At 46.6% G+C, this 19,088-nt stretch overlaps 1 protein-coding gene across 2 annotated transcripts in view; it reads right to left on the reverse strand.

Annotated features, from left to right (window-relative positions):
• Positions 1-238: 238 nt before the first annotated feature.
• Positions 239-19,088, reverse strand: part of LOC141054863 (zinc finger MYM-type protein 1-like) — a 29,527-nt gene continuing 10,677 nt past the window's right edge. Inside the window, exons 2-4 of one of the 2 annotated variants that reach the window (XM_073551743.1) lie at positions 4,529-4,642; positions 3,524-3,582; positions 239-3,424 (exon numbers count right to left, since the gene is read on the reverse strand). In XM_073551743.1, the coding sequence (XP_073407844.1) occupies positions 940-2,190 (1,251 nt within the window). In that variant the 5' untranslated portion in view covers positions 2,191-3,424; positions 3,524-3,582; positions 4,529-4,642 and the 3' untranslated portion in view covers positions 239-939. Of the gene's footprint in view, positions 3,425-3,523; positions 3,739-4,528; positions 4,643-19,088 lie in introns of those variants that run through there. The other variant, XM_073551744.1, reaches the window with a different exon arrangement.

Genomic DNA, 19,088 nt, shown 5'->3' on the forward strand with positions numbered 1-19,088 from the left:
TCCAGACGCAGAGAATGCCCCGTTGTGACCAGGGGTGGATTAAGGGTAGCCAGGGCCCGGGGCAGTTCAGACTCTGTGGGCCCCCCTCGTCACGTGACGGGGGTCACGATATACCTGAAATAGATTATTCCAGAAAAATTGTTGCTGAGTGAAGCTATAACCTGTCAAACATCCATTGATCTAGTTAATTTACCCTTCATTTAGGAAGAGAAAAAAAATAAAAAAATTTAAGCCATAGTATTGAACAGTCCAATTTTAATCTGTAAACAAGATTGACAATTTTCACAGGTTTCTCATCAAAAGTGCAACTTAAACAGTGGAAAATATATTGAAATTGTCACATTCCTATTACAATACAGTCATATCAATGACAAAAGTGTCAAATGCATAACTTATATAAATATTACTTATACACACACATTTACAAGAAACTATATATTCAAGTATCCTCTGAAAATATCTAAAATCAAGCACAGCACCATTAGTTTCAGGTACATCAGTACTACGCCATGTTCCAAATTATTATGCAAGTGTTCTTTTTCAGTGTCATAGGGGGGGTTTTTTTTGTCAATGAAATCCATTGATGGTATATATTAAGTGACTGTTATTACTGACTGTCATTTGCAACGACCATTTAGGAAAATCAGAGAAAAAGAACATTTGCATAATAATTTGGAACATGGTGTAATACAGTACACAAAATACCATATACCAAACACTAGATAAAGTCTTTGATACAAGTAAAAGTAATTCACAAAGTCTGATGAAAGTCAGTATTCAAATATATTATCAGGATGCTTTTCCCACAGATAACATTCCCCCTCCCTCCTTATTTCTATCTGCATTATAATCATCTCTTCCTGCTTTGGGTAACATAACGCTTTTAATTTATGTGTCATCGGAATGTAAAACCCTCAATAAGCCTTTTTTTAGCCTAAATTAACACCATTTTTTCCTGCATTTCTTTGCGCTGTATTCATCAATTATTTTGGATACGTCAAGGGTTTTCAAAAGTTTGCATTCAATGCTTAAAAGAGAAAGGTGGTTTAACCGCTCTTGGCCCATTTGGCTCCTTAGCTCATTTTTTATTCTTTTGAGTTTGGAAAAAGACCTTTCGCCAGTACAGTTTGACACCATCATACTCAAATATATCCTGAGTATAATTTCAGTGTTACAAAATGTCTGAGTTAAATTATGTTCGTGTAGAAGTAGGAACAAATTCAGTTCAGACAATTCGTTTTTTCCTGTCTTCTCTCTTATAAAGGAGGTGGATAAAAATGTTGAAAACTGAACTAGCTCTGTTTCGGTTGCACCAGGCATTAGGTCTTCAGGATATGAACAAACAAGATTGCTTCCAGCCTCTTTAATCTCCAATGAAGAAAGTTTTGACAAATTAGACAAAAAGCCAAATTTGGAGCAAACATCTGAATATGCTCCAAGACGTTGGCACAGGCCACTCATTAGATTGTCTATGAGACCAAAAAAAACTTCAGTTTTGAATTTATCCCTTGGGGATAACACAATTGCTTCGGAGTTACCATCATCATACTGACGATTTCTCTTCCGAAATCGATGTACCGAAGAATTATACATATTATGGCCACAAATGTTGACAGCCTCATTTTCATATTTATCAAACTCTTCTCTCAGACTCTTGACAAAGTCTAACAAAGACTGAAGTAAAGCCGCAACAGTATTTAAATTTAAACCTGCCTCTTGAAGGGACAAATTGGTTTTATGAAACCGATCCAAAATTGCATGCCATACCACGAGAATAAAGGTTGAATCAAGTTCACTTAACTTCTCACCCAAAGCCTCTGCCTCATTTTTACATGAACTGAAGTCTGGATCTGTAATCATGCTGTGTAAAAGATGACATATTGGCTCGTAACCTTTGTACAAAGCCAAAACTGCCTCATATCTTGCGGACCACCTTGTGGCAGAAAGCTGTTTTACAACTGGTAGCCCAAGGGGTTTTAATTTGTCTACCAGCACTCTCCATCTCCCAGTAGATGACGAAAAAAAGACATAAAGGTGTTCCAAAACATTGAAAAATCTGAAAATTTCTGGGATACTTTCAGCACAATTTTTCCCTACCAGGTTAAGGGAATGGGCCGCACAAGGAATGAAAGTGGCATAAGGACATACATTCCTGACATGTGTTTGGACCCCATTGTATTTTCCACTCATATTGGCAGCATTATCATAGGACTGGCCACGGCAATCTTTAATATTGATATCATTTTTAGATAGAATACCAACAATCAACTCTGCTATTTGTTGGCCAGTGTGACCAATAACAGGAATAAATTCTAAAAATCTTTCAACAGGTCCAGAAGGCAAAACATAACGGACAATAAATGTTAGTTGGTCACAGGGAGAAACATCTGGTGTAGAATCCACAGACAGTGGAAAAAAATTTAGCTTTCTTCAATTCCTGCACAATAAGTGAGAGGACATTGGTTCCTAAAATCTGTATCGGTTCCTCACACACAGTCGAAGACAAGTAAGATGTATGCCCCCTGCCTTTATCTGCATGTAGCTTTGTATGTTCATCTAGGAATTCATCCACATTCGCCATTACTTCCGTGAACCCAAGATAGTTCCCATTGTGAGAAGAACCAATTGTTTCATTTTTCCCCCTAAAAGGAAGCCCTCTTTCAGCAAGGAACATTAGAACTGAAAGGGATCTCTTTAAGACTTTACGCCAGTATATTTTTTCGCTTTCCATTTGCAAAAGCACCTGACTGTCTAACCGAGATGTTGTCTTCTCACTACTGACAGGACAGCTTGGTTGTGGATCTCACTACATTCATGCCTAACTAGCCTGTCCTCACCACGTTTCCAATCATTAAAACCATATGTAAATGCACAACGCCTGCTAGAAAACAGAACAATTTGCCTTGAGATGGTGAATAGCATAGCCAATTTCGTGATGAAATTTCATTAGTTTTGGGGTTTCCATGTGTGAAGCATTTTTTATTACAGTACCTATGATGGTTACCAGTGGTAAGTACAGCAGAGTTGTGCAAGTCTGCCTCAGAATTTTGGAAAAAAGTAGCTCCTTTAGCAATACAATATTCTTGCATTTCTTTTGAAATGTGTTCACCCCACAGCCCAATATCTGATGCACACTCTGAAACATCCTCCACCCCTTCCTGAGCATGCTCAATTTCATCCATTACATTTGGGGCAATGTAATTAAAGAATTTGTGTCATCAGATGAGTGACATGGAGTCGGAGATGTATATTTATCACAGCTGTTGTTATTTACATCAATTTGACTTGGCTCGTCAGATTCTGTAGATTTCCTTTTAAAGAAAGTCTCTAACTTAGGAAATTTGGAAATCTCTTCGTGCATTTGTTGAGTCCTCTGTCGTAGCTCTTTTCTTTTCTGAGCACCCGATTTGTGTAAAGAGTGCACCTAGGGGCATAGGATGACACAGTGTAAGAGAAGGAATCATTTAGTAAACGAAACATGGATGCTGCGTCAGCCTGTGTGTGTTTTTTGGGAAGAACTTACGGTTTGTCTGGTACTTTCCAGAGGAAGCGCACAATGGTATGTACTTGAGTATTGAATACCTAAAAGAAATAAAGCAAGAACTATAAGGCCAGTTTCACATCACGATTTTGTGGCTGTCCGTGGGGATCTGAGGTTTTGCAAGATCCCACAAACAGCCACAGATCCACACGGATCCCTGCATTCAGATGGCAAATAGCCACCTGTATCCGAGTCTATGCAGGTTCCGTGTGGATCCTGTGGTCCCTGTCTCTCCATCTTCTTCCCTCCTCTCCTTTATCCTCTTCCCTGTTCTATTCCCGATCCTGTCCCGTGTTCTCTCCTCCTGGAGGATACATCACCTTCCGCCGACTCTGGGGATGCCACAGTCTCCATCGAGGCTAAAGGACCTCTGGTGACATGACAGGTCAGCTGATCGCCCCTGTGACATCACCGGAGGTTCTTCTCCCCTGATGGTGACAGTTGCATCCCCGGAGCCGGCGGGAAGGTGATGTATCCTCCAGGAGGAGAGAACACGGGACAGGATAGGGAATACAACAGGGAAGAGTAGCGGGGTGACGGAATAGAATAGCGGGGGGGGAGCAGAATAGAGGAGATGGAGGAAGGAGAACAGGGAGGACACGGACAGGCAGGGCTCACGTAGCCGACATCAGATCTGAGGTAGACTCTGATCTGATGTCCATAGGCTCACATTTTATCGGTGGTCGGATCGGCACGGATCCGATGCTGTCCAATTTGAGGCACGGACACCAAATCGCAGCAGGCTACGACTAAATTGTGACTAAATCGGACAGGATCGGATGGTGCAAAAATTGGATGCCAAAAGGCACACATCCTATCTGATCTCCATAGGGGTACATGGGAGCCGAATTCAGATCCGAGTGTATCCGATTTGAAACGGATACACTTGGAAGCTCAGAAATCATGATTGGAAACTGGCCTAAGTTTGTAATATCTGTATACACCTAATGGCTTTGGTGTGTGTACGTGGTACGAGCATACACTTACTAGAAAGTTGCTGGGTCTCGGCTCCTCTTTAGCTTTGTCTTTATCCAGCAGCTTCGTTCTTTGTCTTGCCTCCTGACCCCTTTCCCTTCATTATTCAAGTCATGAGAAAAGTTCCTGTAGATAAAAGACCCCAAAAGGATAACGATAGTGGAAGAACGAGAGACTCAAAAAAATAGACATCACAAAACAATACGCGACGCTCACACAGTGTGCATTTCCCGCGATTTTGTGGGCATGCGTTTTGTGGCCGCGCTCATTAGCACAGTTAACAAAAGTGTGGCACCCCTATGGCGAGGCGCCACAGGGGGGTACTGCACCCCAAGTTGAAGGTGCAGTGCCTCTCTAGTCACAGGTGGAGGAGGGAATTGCAGAGTCTGGAATACAAGGGGAACATTAGCTCAGCAGTATACACCTTTTGTATCTGGGACTGGTTATACTGTAGGTCCTGGGGGCGTGGACCTCAGCTGAGTGGGTGACGTGACACTGGGTGGACCAATGTGCAAGCAAGAATTTTGGACTGGTAACAGGTTAGAATACAGGGCGCTAGATTTTTACAAGTTATTTATTCTGTGTACAGGAGCATTCAGGGCATAATAGCCTGCGTCTTATAATGCAGCATCAGCGTGTGCACGAGGCCTTACAAATACTGAGGTAACAACTCACCAAATACTCAGCGTGTGCACGAGGCATTACAGATACTGAGGTAACAACTCACCAAATACTCAGCGTGTGCACGAGGCATTACAGATACTGAGGTAACAACTCACCAAATACTTAGCGTGTGCACGAGGCCTTACAAATACTGAGGTAACAACTCACCAAATACTTAGCGTGTGCACGAGGCCTTACAAATACTGAGGTAACAACTCACCAAATACTCAGCGTGTGCACGAGGCCTTACAAATACTGAGGTAACAACTCACCAAATACTCAGCGTGTGCACGAGGCCTTACAAATACTGAGGTAACAACTCACCAAATACTCAGCGTGTGCACGAGGCATTACAGATACTGAGGTAACAACTCACCAAATACTTAGCGTGTGCACGAGGCCTTACAAATACTGAGGTAACAACTCACCAAATACTTAGCGTGTGCACGAGGCCTTACAAATACTGAGGTAACAACTCACCAAATACTCAGCGTGTGCACGAGGCCTTACAAATACTGAGGTAACAACTCACCAAATACTCAGCGTGTGCACGAGGCCTTACAAATACTGAGGTAACAACTCACCAAATACTCAGCGTGTGCACGAGGCCTTACAAATACTGAGGTAACAACTCACCAAATACTCAGCGTGTGCACGAGGCATTACAGATACTGAGGTAACAACTCACCAAATACTTAGCGTGTGCACGAGGCATTACAGATACTGAGGTAACAACTCACCAAATACTTAGCGTGTGCACGAGGCCTTACAAATACTGAGGTAACAACTCACCAAATACTCAGCGTGTGCACGAGGCCTTACAAATACTGAGGTAACAACTCACCAAATACTCAGCGTGTGCACGAGGCCTTACAAATACTGAGGTAACAACTCACCAAATACTCAGCGTGTGCACGAGGCCTTACAGATACTGAGGTAACAACTCACCAAATACTCAGCGTGTGCACGAGGCCTTACAGATACTGAGGTAACAACTCACCAAATACTCAGCGTGTGCACGAGGCCTTACAGATACTGAGGTAACAACTCACCAAATACTCAGCGTGTGCACGAGGCCTTACAAATACTGAGGTAACAACTCACCAAATACTCAGCATGTGCACGAGGCCTTACAGATACTGAGGTAACAACTCACCAAATACTCAGCGTGTGCACGAGGCCTTACAAATACTGAGGTAACAACTCACCAAATACTCAGCGTGTGCACGAGGCCTTACAGATACTGAGGTAACAACTCACCAAATACTCAGCGTGTGCACGAGGCCTTACAAATGCTGAGGTAACAACTCACCAAATATTCAGCATGTGCACGAGGCCTTACAGATACTGAGGTAACAACTCACCAAATACTCAGCGTGTGCACGAGGCCTTACAGATACTGAGGTAACAACTCACCAAATACTCAGTGTGTGCACGAGGCCTTACAGATACTGAGGTAACAACTCACCAAATACTCAGCGTGTGCACGAGGCCTTACAAATACTGAGGTAACAACTCACCAAATACTCAGCGTGTGCACGAGGCCTTACAGATACTGAGGTAACAACTCAAATACTCAGCGTGTGCACGAGGCCTTACAAATACTGAGGTAACAACTCACCAAATACTCAGCGTGTGCACGAGGCCTTACAGATACTGAGGTAACAACTCACCAAATACTCAGCGTGTGCACGAGGCCTTACAAATACTGAGGGACAAACTGACCAAATACTGAACATCTGCACAAGACCTTACAAATAATAAGTTACAAACTCACCAAATACACAACGTGCACACCCACTACCCCTCCATCCTTGTATAGACATGTGAAATACCTCTACATGCTGAATGTGCCCCACTATGTGGATATTTTGCTTGACTAATGTATGTATGTATGTATGGACTCCATGCATACATGATCCAAGGAAGATGGCCACTTAAGAGTGGCACATGATACAGCATGTACAGCAATTTCACATGCTTTTGTGTTATCCAAGAGGGGGGGCACAGTTTACATGGGGTACATTTGCCCCATGTAGTTTCACGACAGACAGTCCTCTGTCCCGTATTGTCTCCTCACCCTCCCTCACCACTCCACTGATTAAGGGGCCTTTCACATCAGCGGTTTAGCTTATGTGTGGCCATTCCAGCAGGTGGCGCCAGTTCATCCGCCTAACGGCCGACTTGCAGCCCAGATGCGGCGAGCCCCATGCGTTGTCTATGGGGCTTGCGGTCTGGTGCAGCAATTGCAGTTCTGTCGGGTGCGGCAGATCAGGCACTTATGGCCGCGAAAATAAAACACAGCTTACAGCGTTTTTTTTTCGCGTCCGCAAGTGCCGGATCTGCCCAGTTAGGCGGACGATCCAGCACATGTGGTGTCACCTGCCGGATCGGCCGCAAACATCAGCTAAACGCTGATGTGAAAGCAGCCTTAGTTAAGCCTAACGGCCGCACTTCCGGCGCACTTGTGCCAAGCCCCATGCATTGTCTATAGGGCTTGCGGTCGGGCGCGGTTCTGCCAGATGCGGCAGATCCGGCACTTGTGTTCGTGAAAAACAACGTGGTCAGCAGCAGTTTTCCTTCACTGTTGCAAGTGCTGGATCTGCCGCATCCGGCAGAACCGCACCCGACCGCAAGCCCTATAGACAATGCATGGGGCTTGGCACAAGTGCGCCGGAAGTGCGGCCGTTAGGCAGCAGATGTGGTGAATCTGAAAAAAATTCAGATGTGAAAGGGCCGTAAAGGATCCGTCACACACAGCGATATCGCTGGCGACATTGCTCCTGCGTCACGGCTTGAGCGACATTGCATCGCTGCGTGAAACAGGACGATTTCAACCCTGATAAGTTGGTGGTCGGAGTTGACAGGTTTCTGTGCATGTTGGGGATCCTGGCGATATCAACTCCAGCAACCTGGCGCATCGCTGCGTGTGACACCGCAATAGCGATCCAAGAGGCAACTCTGCAGAGGAAGTGCCATGATAAAGATAGCTACCGGAATCGCCCGCAGGATCGCTGGATCACTGAACGCAGCTCTGCGCGCAACATCGCAGGAGAGTCTTCAGCGACTTCTCCTCAGCGATGTGCGCGTTCATGAGATCTCCAGCAACATCGCGGCGTGTAACGGGGCCTTTAAGCTGGGTTCACACTTGCAGACGCTCCACAGCGTTCTGTGGAGGGCATCTGCAAGATGTCCGCAAGCCAACCGCAGGCCCATCTGTATCATGGGACGCACGGTGTCTGCAGGCAGCTGCGCGTTCCTATTGCCGGCAATGAGTGATTTGCGCGCATGCGGATGCTTGTGCACAAATCACACACTCTCGAGAACACGACATGTCACATTCTCAGCGTGGACGAGAGTGTGTGATATGTGCACAAGCATCCGCATGCGCACAAATCACTCATTGCCGGCAATAGGAACGCGCAGCTGTCTGCAGACACCGTGCGTCCCATGATACAGGTGGAGCTGCGGTGGGATTGCGGATGCCCTCCACAGAATGCTGCGCAGGCATCAGCAAGTCTGAAGCCAACCTGAGTTCACAAATCATTTAATTACTTAGGATTCTTTTTTTTTTTACACTCAATGAGTCTGAGAGACTGAAACTGAGTCCTCTCTGTCATTCAGCAGCCACCAGGTCTGGCTGGCAGCAGACAGTGCACAGACAGAGCACTGCCACAGGCAGCTGCTGCAGCAGGGCAGGACTAGTCAGGAGGACTGATCACTCACTCTCGTTCCCTGTGCTGCCTGTCAGCATTGGGGGATGGACGGTACCTCTCTCCTCAGACTCCCTTTATTGCAGGCTGAGGCGACAGCCCAGGAGATAACAGGAGATGAAGGTCGGCGGGTCACCGGCAATGAGTCACAAGTCTCAGACTCAGTCAGCCTGTCTGCAATTGCCTAGGAAGTGTTTTTCTGCCCTGGATCCTCCTGGAGCAGAGGACTCAGAGGATCCCGGCAGAATCGAGAAAGCAGCACAGCCAGGAGCAGGTTGTCAGCACTGCAGCAGCCAGCTCTCCTCAGTCTTCAGATCCTCTATGGCCGAGTGAGGTAAGACTGAGGCGGGCTGCGCATCTGACTGTGCCTCACCTCGCGGTCTTTTCAACGTCCTCTGCACGTCGGACTCGTACGTCACATGACGTCATGACGTACGGTCTTGTCTGTGCAAGAGGAAGAAAGGGGCGGGGCGGAGCGGAACTGTCAGCCTAAGAGGTTGGTCGGTGCAGTCGTGTGGCGTGCGGTGGCGGATTATAATGGGGCAATTTACTGGCCTGGGCTGTGGGCCCCTTAACCCCACTGGGCCCGGGGCAACTGCCCAAATTGACCTCATTATAATCCGCCACTGCTTGTGACCGTCACCTTCCTTGGCATAAACAGATCCTCGGAGAGATATTTGCATTGTCCCCTTATATACTTATACATGGTTATTAGATCGCCCTTCAGTCGTCTTTTTCTAGACTAAATAATCATAGTTTTGCTAATCTCTCTGGGTATTGTAGTTCCCCATCCCCTTTATTAATTTTGTTGCCCTCCTTTGTACTCGCTCTAGTTCCATTATATCCTTCCTGAGCACCGGTGCCCAAAACTGTACACAGTCCTCCATGTGCGGCCTAACCAGGGATTTGTACAGAGGCAGTATAATGCTCTCATCATGTGTATCCAGACCTCTTTTAATGCACCCCATGATCCTGTTTGCCTTGGCAGCCGCTGCCTGGCACTGGCTGCTCCAGGTAAGTTTATCACTAAGTAGGATCCCCAAGTCCTTCTCCATGTCACATTTACCCAGTGGTTTCCTGTTCAGTGTGTAATGGTGATATTGATTCATTCTTCCCATGTGTATAACCTTACATTTATCATTGTTACACCCCATCTGCCACCTTTCGGCCCAAGTTCCCAACTTATCCAGATCCATCTGTAGCAGAATACTATCTTCTCTTGTATTGACGGCTTTACATCGTTTTGTATTATCTGCAAATATCGATATTTTACTGTGCAAACCTTCTACCAGATCATTAATAAATATGTTGAAGAGAAAAGGTCCCAACACCGACCCCTGGGGTCCCCACTGGTCACAGCGACCCAGTTAGAGAATATACCATTTATAACCCCCCTCTGCTTTCTATCACTCAGCCAGTTACTGACCCATTTACACACATTTTCCCCCAGACCCGGCATTCTCATTCTGTGCACCAGCCTCTTGTGTGGCACGGGATCAAACGCTTTGGAAAAATCAGTATCTACCACATCCAATGACTCACCTTGGCCCAGTCTATACCTTACGTCACTTGGCGTCATACATTTTCACACCAAGAAGGGGTCACTTCAAATGGGATTTCTTGTTTGTCAGAACATTTCTTGCTTGGCTTCTCTCATCATGGATGGCCCAGTAATCTTGGGTCTACTAGTCATTACCCGCTGGGGTTCAGTTATGAGCTCATTTTCTGCTCCACCAGCTGGGAGTTCTCCTTCCGTTCTCCCTCTGGTGGTTACAGGAGGTAGTGAGGTTAGTTTAATTGGTAATTGTCTGCCACCTGACGAGGATAGTGATTGGATCTCTGGAGTATCAGAATGGATATAAGACAGCCGACGCCCTATCCTGTTGCTGGTGATTCAGTCTGTTTCTCAGGTCTTGGACTTCAGCTCTGCTCCAGTCATCTCAAGTTAAGTTTGTTTTTTGCTAATGTTCACAGTTGCTCTTGTTGGTCAACTCAGTTTTTGTGTGGTCAGCCAGCCCGGCTGGGCTGTGCTGAATTTCCACTCTTATTTATCTGTATTTGCCAATTTGCCTTTTTGTCCTTTATTAGATTGGCCTCTTTTTGCTCTGTCTCAGAATATTCCAGAGAGCTGATATAGTGGGAGAAGTCTAGTGACTTCAGGGTTAATTTTGTTATCAGAAGCGTTGGACATTATTTTTGGTAGGGTTTTTTGGCAGATTGCAGACAGTGTCTTTCCTTTCCTGTCCTTTCAAGTTAGTTTGGCCCCATCGTTTGCTCAGCCTATTTTTCTGCCTTTGTGTTTTCATCTTGCTTCACCGTCAATACATGTGGGGGGCTGTCTTTCCTTTGGGGTCTGCTCTGGGGCAGTTAGTTTTCCTCTTTTCTTACTTTAGGCTTATTTAGTTCTCCGGTTGTGATGAGGCGTCCAGGACCACCGTAGGCACGCTTCACGGCTGCTGCTAGTTGTGTGTTAAGATCCGGGTTCTGCAGTCTGCATAGTTACCAACCTCTCTGGTTTTCTGAGACTTAGCGTTGTGTTGCTTTTTTCCTCCTCGGTGACCCATTCATAACAGGGTTCCTCCTGGTCCCAAAGAAGCATCAAGACAATTCCTTGACCTCCTGCTGTCTCTCGGTTTTCTTTCTTTCATGTTCAATATTCCAGCCCCAGCACTTTGCAGATGTGGTTTCAAAGCAAGAAGCAGAGACTCCCCACATGGCCCACGTGACTATGCAGGTCCGGGTCTTGCTGGGTCAGAACCTCCTCAGAGAACAGTGTATCCATTCTCTCTTCCGGAGAAAGAGGCCATGTCAGCTGATGTAAAGGAGAATGTAGCGAGGGGCATCATCCTTTGCAGCAGATTTCTGGAGACCTCCAGGTGGTTCCCGGGACCATCTGTGTGGAGCCGCTATCCTGTGTCCCTCATGTTTGAGCTCTTTTACTGGATCATGGCAGCAGCATTTCTCCCAGAGTCATCATCTGTTAAGGGTATCAGTGATGGGCTCCAGCCATCTCCAGAGCTTTGTACTTGTGTGATGACAATTTTACACTGTGGCTCACGCCATCGCCACATTTGCTCACGGTTAGACTGCCACAAAATAATAATTTGTGTGCCAAACCTGACAAATGTCAGCATGAACAGCAGTAAGACTACCGCTCTTGGCAACATCTTCTGTAAGGAGCTAAGTTTCCATTGTCAATTTTTATGGACTATCAAAATTTGGACTATTTTACATCCGCCTGACCTTGTTGGGCACAACGGTTCTCTCAGTTCATCTTCATACTCACCTGCCGCCCACCAGGACAGACCTGTGTGACCGGCGCCCTCTGAAGATCTGTAGACACTGGACCTTAGAGGAATCGCGGCCTCATACCATGGAGCTGAGCACATCCTGGAGGCCATCTTCACACCACCAAAACCCTTTGTGTCCTCCTGGAGTAACATCAGTGTGATATGGACCGCAGCCTCCAGTCCTCGACACACATTGCATACAGTTTCGGGACTCAGCGGGGGACGATTATGGTTATTAAGCTATGAGTGCTGCATTTGCCACACAGCTGAGGGGTTTGTTACAATGTATCTGTGCAGGTTAGGTCTCAGCCTGTGGAGATTGGTGCTGAGGAGTTTTGCTCATAGCAGATTGTCTGCATTGATCCACCATCAAAAGACCTGACCCTGGATATGGACAAGGATGGTCCCATTCACAGACGGCCAGCAGAGATTATGAAATCGGCGAAGAATCGTAAAGTTGCAGAACTTTTCACAATAATGGTTACAGCGTGTGATAAACCTCTGACACTAAGTGATCCTCCTACAGAGTGCCCCCTCTGGTGATAGGGGCATACAGGTCCTAGGGGTGTCAGCGGACCACCTGTATCTCCTACTCTATGAGGCCACTGTGGTCAGCCCGACTGTGGGTACGCCGTTAATGTCTGTGACGCCTGTATGCACCTGTGTGACTGCAGCACTCACCATGGTGTGATAGCACATCATGTGATCAGCGCCCCATGAAGGTCCGGATTGGCTACTGCAGGCGTGTGATGTCATGTGACCAGCTGTGTGGGGGCAGAATGGAGCCAGACAGGTGACCTGGATGTTAGGTGGTGGCCGTGGAAAAACCAGTATAATAGTCCACATAAATCTGAAAACAAAGTGAGCTCTGCTACACGCCACATCAGGTCCGGACTGGGGCTGACATTCAGCCCTGTCATATGAAATCACACAGGCCCATGCTGCCCCCGCCCCCAAGAACCAGATGGGATATATTACTAACTAGCTGAAGAGCCTGGCGCTGCCCGGGCATAGTAACTAACTGTGGTTAGTTATAACAAATTATAATTATCCTCCATCCCATAGTCCCGTGCCCATATACCCATCATACATCCTCCATCCCATAGTCCCGTGCCCATATACCCATCATACATATCCTCCATCCCATAGTCCCGTGCCCATATACCCATCATACATATCCTCCATCCCGTAGTCCCATGCCCATATACCCATCATACATATCCTCCATCCCATAGGCCCGTGCCCATATACCCATCATACATATCCTCCATCCCATAGTCCCATGCCCATATACCCATCACACATATCCACGATCCCATAGGCCCATGCCCATATACCCATCATACATATCCTCCATCCCATAGGCCCATGCCCATATACCCATCATACATATCCACGATCCCATAGGCCCGTGCCCATATACCCATCACACATCCTCCATCCCATAGTCCCGTGCCCATATACCCATCATACATATCCTCCATCCCATAGTCCAGTGCCCATATACCCATCATACATATCCTCCATCCCATAGTCCCATGCCCATATACCCATCATACATATCCACGATCCCATAGGCCCGTGCCCATATACCCATCACACATCCTCCATCCCATAGTCCCGTGCCCATATACCCATCATACATATCCTCCATCCCATAGGCCCATGCCCATATACCCATTATACATATCCACGATCCCATAGGCCCGTGCCCATATTCCCATCACACATCCTCCATCCCATAGTCCCGTGCCCATATACCCATCATACATATTCGCCTTCCTATAGTTCCGTGCCCATATACCCATCATACATATCATCCATCCCATAGTCCCGTGCCCATATACCCATCATACATATCCTCCATCCCATAGTCCCGTGCCCATATACCCATCATACATATCCACCATCCCATAGTCCCGTGCCCATATACCCATCATACATATTCGCCATCCCATAGGCCCGTGCCCATATACCCATCACACAACCTCTATCCCATAGTCCCGTGCCCATATACCCATCATACATATTCGCCTTCCCATAGTCCCGTGCCCATATACCCATCATACATATCCACCATCCCATAGTCCTGTGCCCATATACCCATCATACATATCCACGATCCCATAGGCCCGTGCCCATATACCCATCACACATCCTCCATCCCATAGTCCCGTGCCCATATACCCATCATACATATCCTCCATCCCATAGTCCCGTGCCCATATACCCATCATACATATCCACCATCCCATAGTCCCGTTCCCATATACCCATCACACATCCTCCATCCCATAGTCCCATGCCCATATACCCATCATACATATCCTCCATCCCATAGTCCCGTGCCCATATACCCATCATACATATCCTCCATCCCATAGTCCCATGCCCATATACCCATCATACATATCCTCCATCCCATAGTCCCGTGCCCATATACCCATCATACATATCCACGATCCCATAGGCCCGTGCCCATATACCCATCACACATCCTCCATCCCATAGTCCCGTGCCCATATGCCCATCATACATATTCGCCTTCCCATAGTCCCGTGCCCATATACCCATCATACATATCCTCCATTCCATAGTCCCATGACTATATACCCATCATACATATCCACCATCCCATAGTCCCGTACCCATATACCCATCATACATATCCTCCATCCCATAGTCCAGTGCCCATATACCCATCATACATATCCTCCATCCCATAGTCCAGTGCCCATATACCCATCATACATATCCACGATCCCATAGGCCCGTGCCCATATACCCACCACACATCCTCCATCCCATAGTCCCGTGCCCATATACCCATCATACATATTCGCCATCCCATAGTCCCATGCCCATATACCCATCATACATATCCTCCATCCCATAGTCCCGTGCCCATATACCCATCATACATATCCTCCATCCCATAGTCCCGTGCCCATATACCCATCATACATATCCACCATCCCATAGGCCCGTGCCCATATACGCATCACACATATCCTCCATCCCATAGTCCCGTGCCCATATGCCCATCATACATATTCGCCTTCCCATAGTCCCGTGCCCATATACCCATCATACATATCCACGATCCCATAGGCCCGTGCCCATATACCCATCACACATATCCTCCATCCCATAGTCCCGTGCCCATATGTCCATCATACATATTCGCCTTCCCATAGTCCCATGACTATATACCCGTCATACATATCCACCATCCCATAGTCCCATGACTATATACCCGTCATACATATCCACCATCCCATAGTCCAATGCCCATATACCCATCATACATATCCTCCATCCCATAGTCCCGTGCCCATATACCCATCATACACATCCTCCATCCCATAGTCCCGTGCCCATATACCCGTCATACATATCCACGATCCCATAGTCCCGTGCCCATATACCCATCATACATATCCTCCATCCCATAGTCCCGTGCCCATATACCGATCATACATATCCTCCATCCCATAGTCCCATGCCCATATACCCATCATACATATCCTCCATCCCATAGTCCCGTGCCCATATACCCATCACACATATCCACCATCCCATAGTCCCGTGCCCATATACCCATCATACATATTTGCCATCCCATAGTCCCATGCCCATATACCCATCATACATATCCTCCATCCCATAGTCCCGTGCCCATATACCCATCATACATATCCTCCATCCCATAGTCTCGTGCCCATATACCCATCATACATCCTCCATCCCATAGTCCCGTGCACATATACTCGTCATACATATCCACGATCCCATAGGCCCGTGCCCATATACCCATCATACATCCTCCATCCCATAGTCCAGTGCCCATATACCCATCATACGTATCCTCCATCCCATAGTCCCGTGCCCATATACCCATCATACATATCCACGATCCAATAGGCCCGTACCCATATACCCATCACACATCCTCCATCCCATAATCCCGTGCCCATATACCCATCATACATATTCGCCATCCCATAGTCCCATGCCAATATACCCATCATACATATCCTCCATCCCATAGTCCCGTGCCCATATACCCATCATACATATTCGCCATCCCATAGTCGAGTGCCCATATACCCATCATACATATCCACCATCCCATAGTCCCGTGCCCATATACCCATCATACATATTCTCCATCCCATAGTCCCGTGCCCATATACCCATCACACATCCTCCATCCCATAGTCCTGTGCCCATATACCCATCATACACATCCTCCATCCCATAGTCCCGTGCCCATATACCCGTCATACATATCCTCCATCCCATAGTCCCGTGCCCATATATCCATCACACATCCTCCATCCCATAGTCCCGTGCCCATATACCCATCATACATATCCACGATCCCATAGTCCCATGCCCATATACCCATCATACACATCCTCCATCCCATAGTCGAGTGCCCATATACCCATCATACATATCCACGATCCCATAGACCTGTGCCCATATACCCATCATACATATCCACGATCCCATAGGCCCGTGCCCATATACCCATCATACATATCCTCCATCCCATAGTCGAGTGCCCATATACCCATCATACATATCCACGATCCCATAGACCCGTGCCCATATACCCATCATACATATCCACGATCCCATAGGCCCGTGCCCATATACCCATCATACATATCCTCCATCCCATAGTCGAGTGCCCATATACCCATCACACATCCTCCATCCCATAGTCCCGTGCCCATATACCCATCATACATATCCACGATCCCATAGGCTCGTGCCCATATACCCATCATACATATCCTCCATCCCATAGTCGAGTGCCCATATACCCATCACACATCCTCCATCCCATAGTCCCGTGCCCATATACCCATCATACATATCCTCCATCCCATAGTCCCGTGCCCATATACCCGTCATACATATCCATGATCCCATAGTCCCGTGCCCATATACCCATCACACATCCTCCATCCCATAGTCCAGTGCCCATATACCCATCATACATATCCTCCATCCCATAGTCCAGTGCCCATATACCCATCATACATATCCTCCATCCCATAGTCCCGTGCCCATATACCCATCATACATATCCTCCATCCCATAGGCCCGTGCCCATATACCCATCATACATATTCTCCATCCCATAGTCCCATGCCCATATACCCATCACACATCCTCCATCCCATAGTCCAGTGCCCATATACCCATCACACATCCTCCATCCCATAGTCCCATGCCCATATACCCATCATACATTCTCCATCTCATAGTCCCGTGCCCATATACCCATCATACATATCCTCCATCCCATAGTCCCATGCCCATATACCCATCATACATCCTCCATCCCATAGTCCAGTGCCCATATACCCGTCATACATATCCATGATCCCATAGTCCCATGCCCATATACCCATCACACATCCTCCATCCCATAGTCCCGTGCCCATATACCCATCATACATCCTCCATCCCATAGTCCCGTGCCCATATACCCATCATACATATCCTCCATCCCATAGTCCAGTGCCCATATACCCATCATACATATCCTCCATCCCATAGTCCCGTGCCCATATACCCATCATACATATCCGCCATCCCATAGTCCCATGCCCATATACCCATCATACATCCTCCATCCCATAGTCCAGTGCCCATATACCCGTCATACATATCCATGATCCCATAGTCCCATGCCCATATACCCATCACACATCCTCCATCCCATAGTCCCGTGCCCATATACCCATCATACATATCCTCCATCCCATAGTCCCGTGCCCATATACCCGTCATACATATCCATGATCCCATAGTCCCGTGCCCATATACCCATCACACATCCATCATCCCATAGTCACCCATTATGACATCATAATGAGCGGTGGGGCTTGATACACACACACACACACACACTTTTCCCCTCAGTATGTGGATAGGGGCAAAATTGTTTGGTGAATTGGAATGCGCGGGGTTAAAATTTCGCCTCACAACATAGCCTAGGACGCTCTCGGGGTCCAGACGTGTGACTGTGCCAAATTTTGTCGCTGTAGCTGCGATGGTGCGGATGCCTATCCCGGACATACACACATACATTTCCTTTGTCTGTATTGGAACAACGCAAGAGAAAAAACAGAGAACAAAGGCAAATTGGGCATAATTTCACACAAAACCCCAAAAATGGGCTGGACAAAATTGTTGGCACCTTTCTAAAATTATGGGTAAACAAATTTGTTTCGAGCATGTGATGCTTGTTCACACTTACCTGTGGCAAGTAACAGGTGTGAGCAATATGAAAATCACACCTGAAACCAGATAAAAAGGGAGACGTACATCGGTCTTATTTTTGGAAAAAAGAGAAACAAAAAGAAATAAAGATAAAATGACGAAATTTTTTTTAAAAAAATGGAGAGTGTTTATAGAAACGTCACTGACCACCAGAGAAATTCAAGCCTTAATGAACGCCTTTGTGGATTCAGATTGGTGTCTATTGGAGGATTTGAGAGGTAATCTGGGTAAACTGAAACGTGTTATATGAGCTGTATGGAGGATACGGTGGAGCTGGAGAGAAGGAGTCTGATTTCAGTCAATGTGATCTATGAAAAGGTGGACGTAAGGGGGTTTGATCATTTTATATTTGTTCCGTGTATTTTTGCTTCTATCCAGGCTTAGGTGATAAGCAGCTTCATTATGTTCTTTGTAACAATTCAATGCAACGTTTATAACTTGTAATATACAACTTCATTACAAAATCAATAAAAATGATGTTTCGAAAAAAAGTAAAAAGGAGACGTAGACTCGATCTTTGTGTGTCTGTGTGTGACACATTAATAAAGGAGAACAGAAAGAGAAGAGCAGTCTGAGGCCTTGAGAGCCACAGTATGAAGTCTC

Source organism: Dendrobates tinctorius, unplaced genomic scaffold (assembly GCF_039654945.1).
Source record: "Dendrobates tinctorius isolate UK_male_01 unplaced genomic scaffold, ASM3965494v1 ptg000179l, whole genome shotgun sequence".
Classification (NCBI taxonomy): domain Eukaryota; kingdom Metazoa; phylum Chordata; class Amphibia; order Anura; family Dendrobatidae; genus Dendrobates; species Dendrobates tinctorius.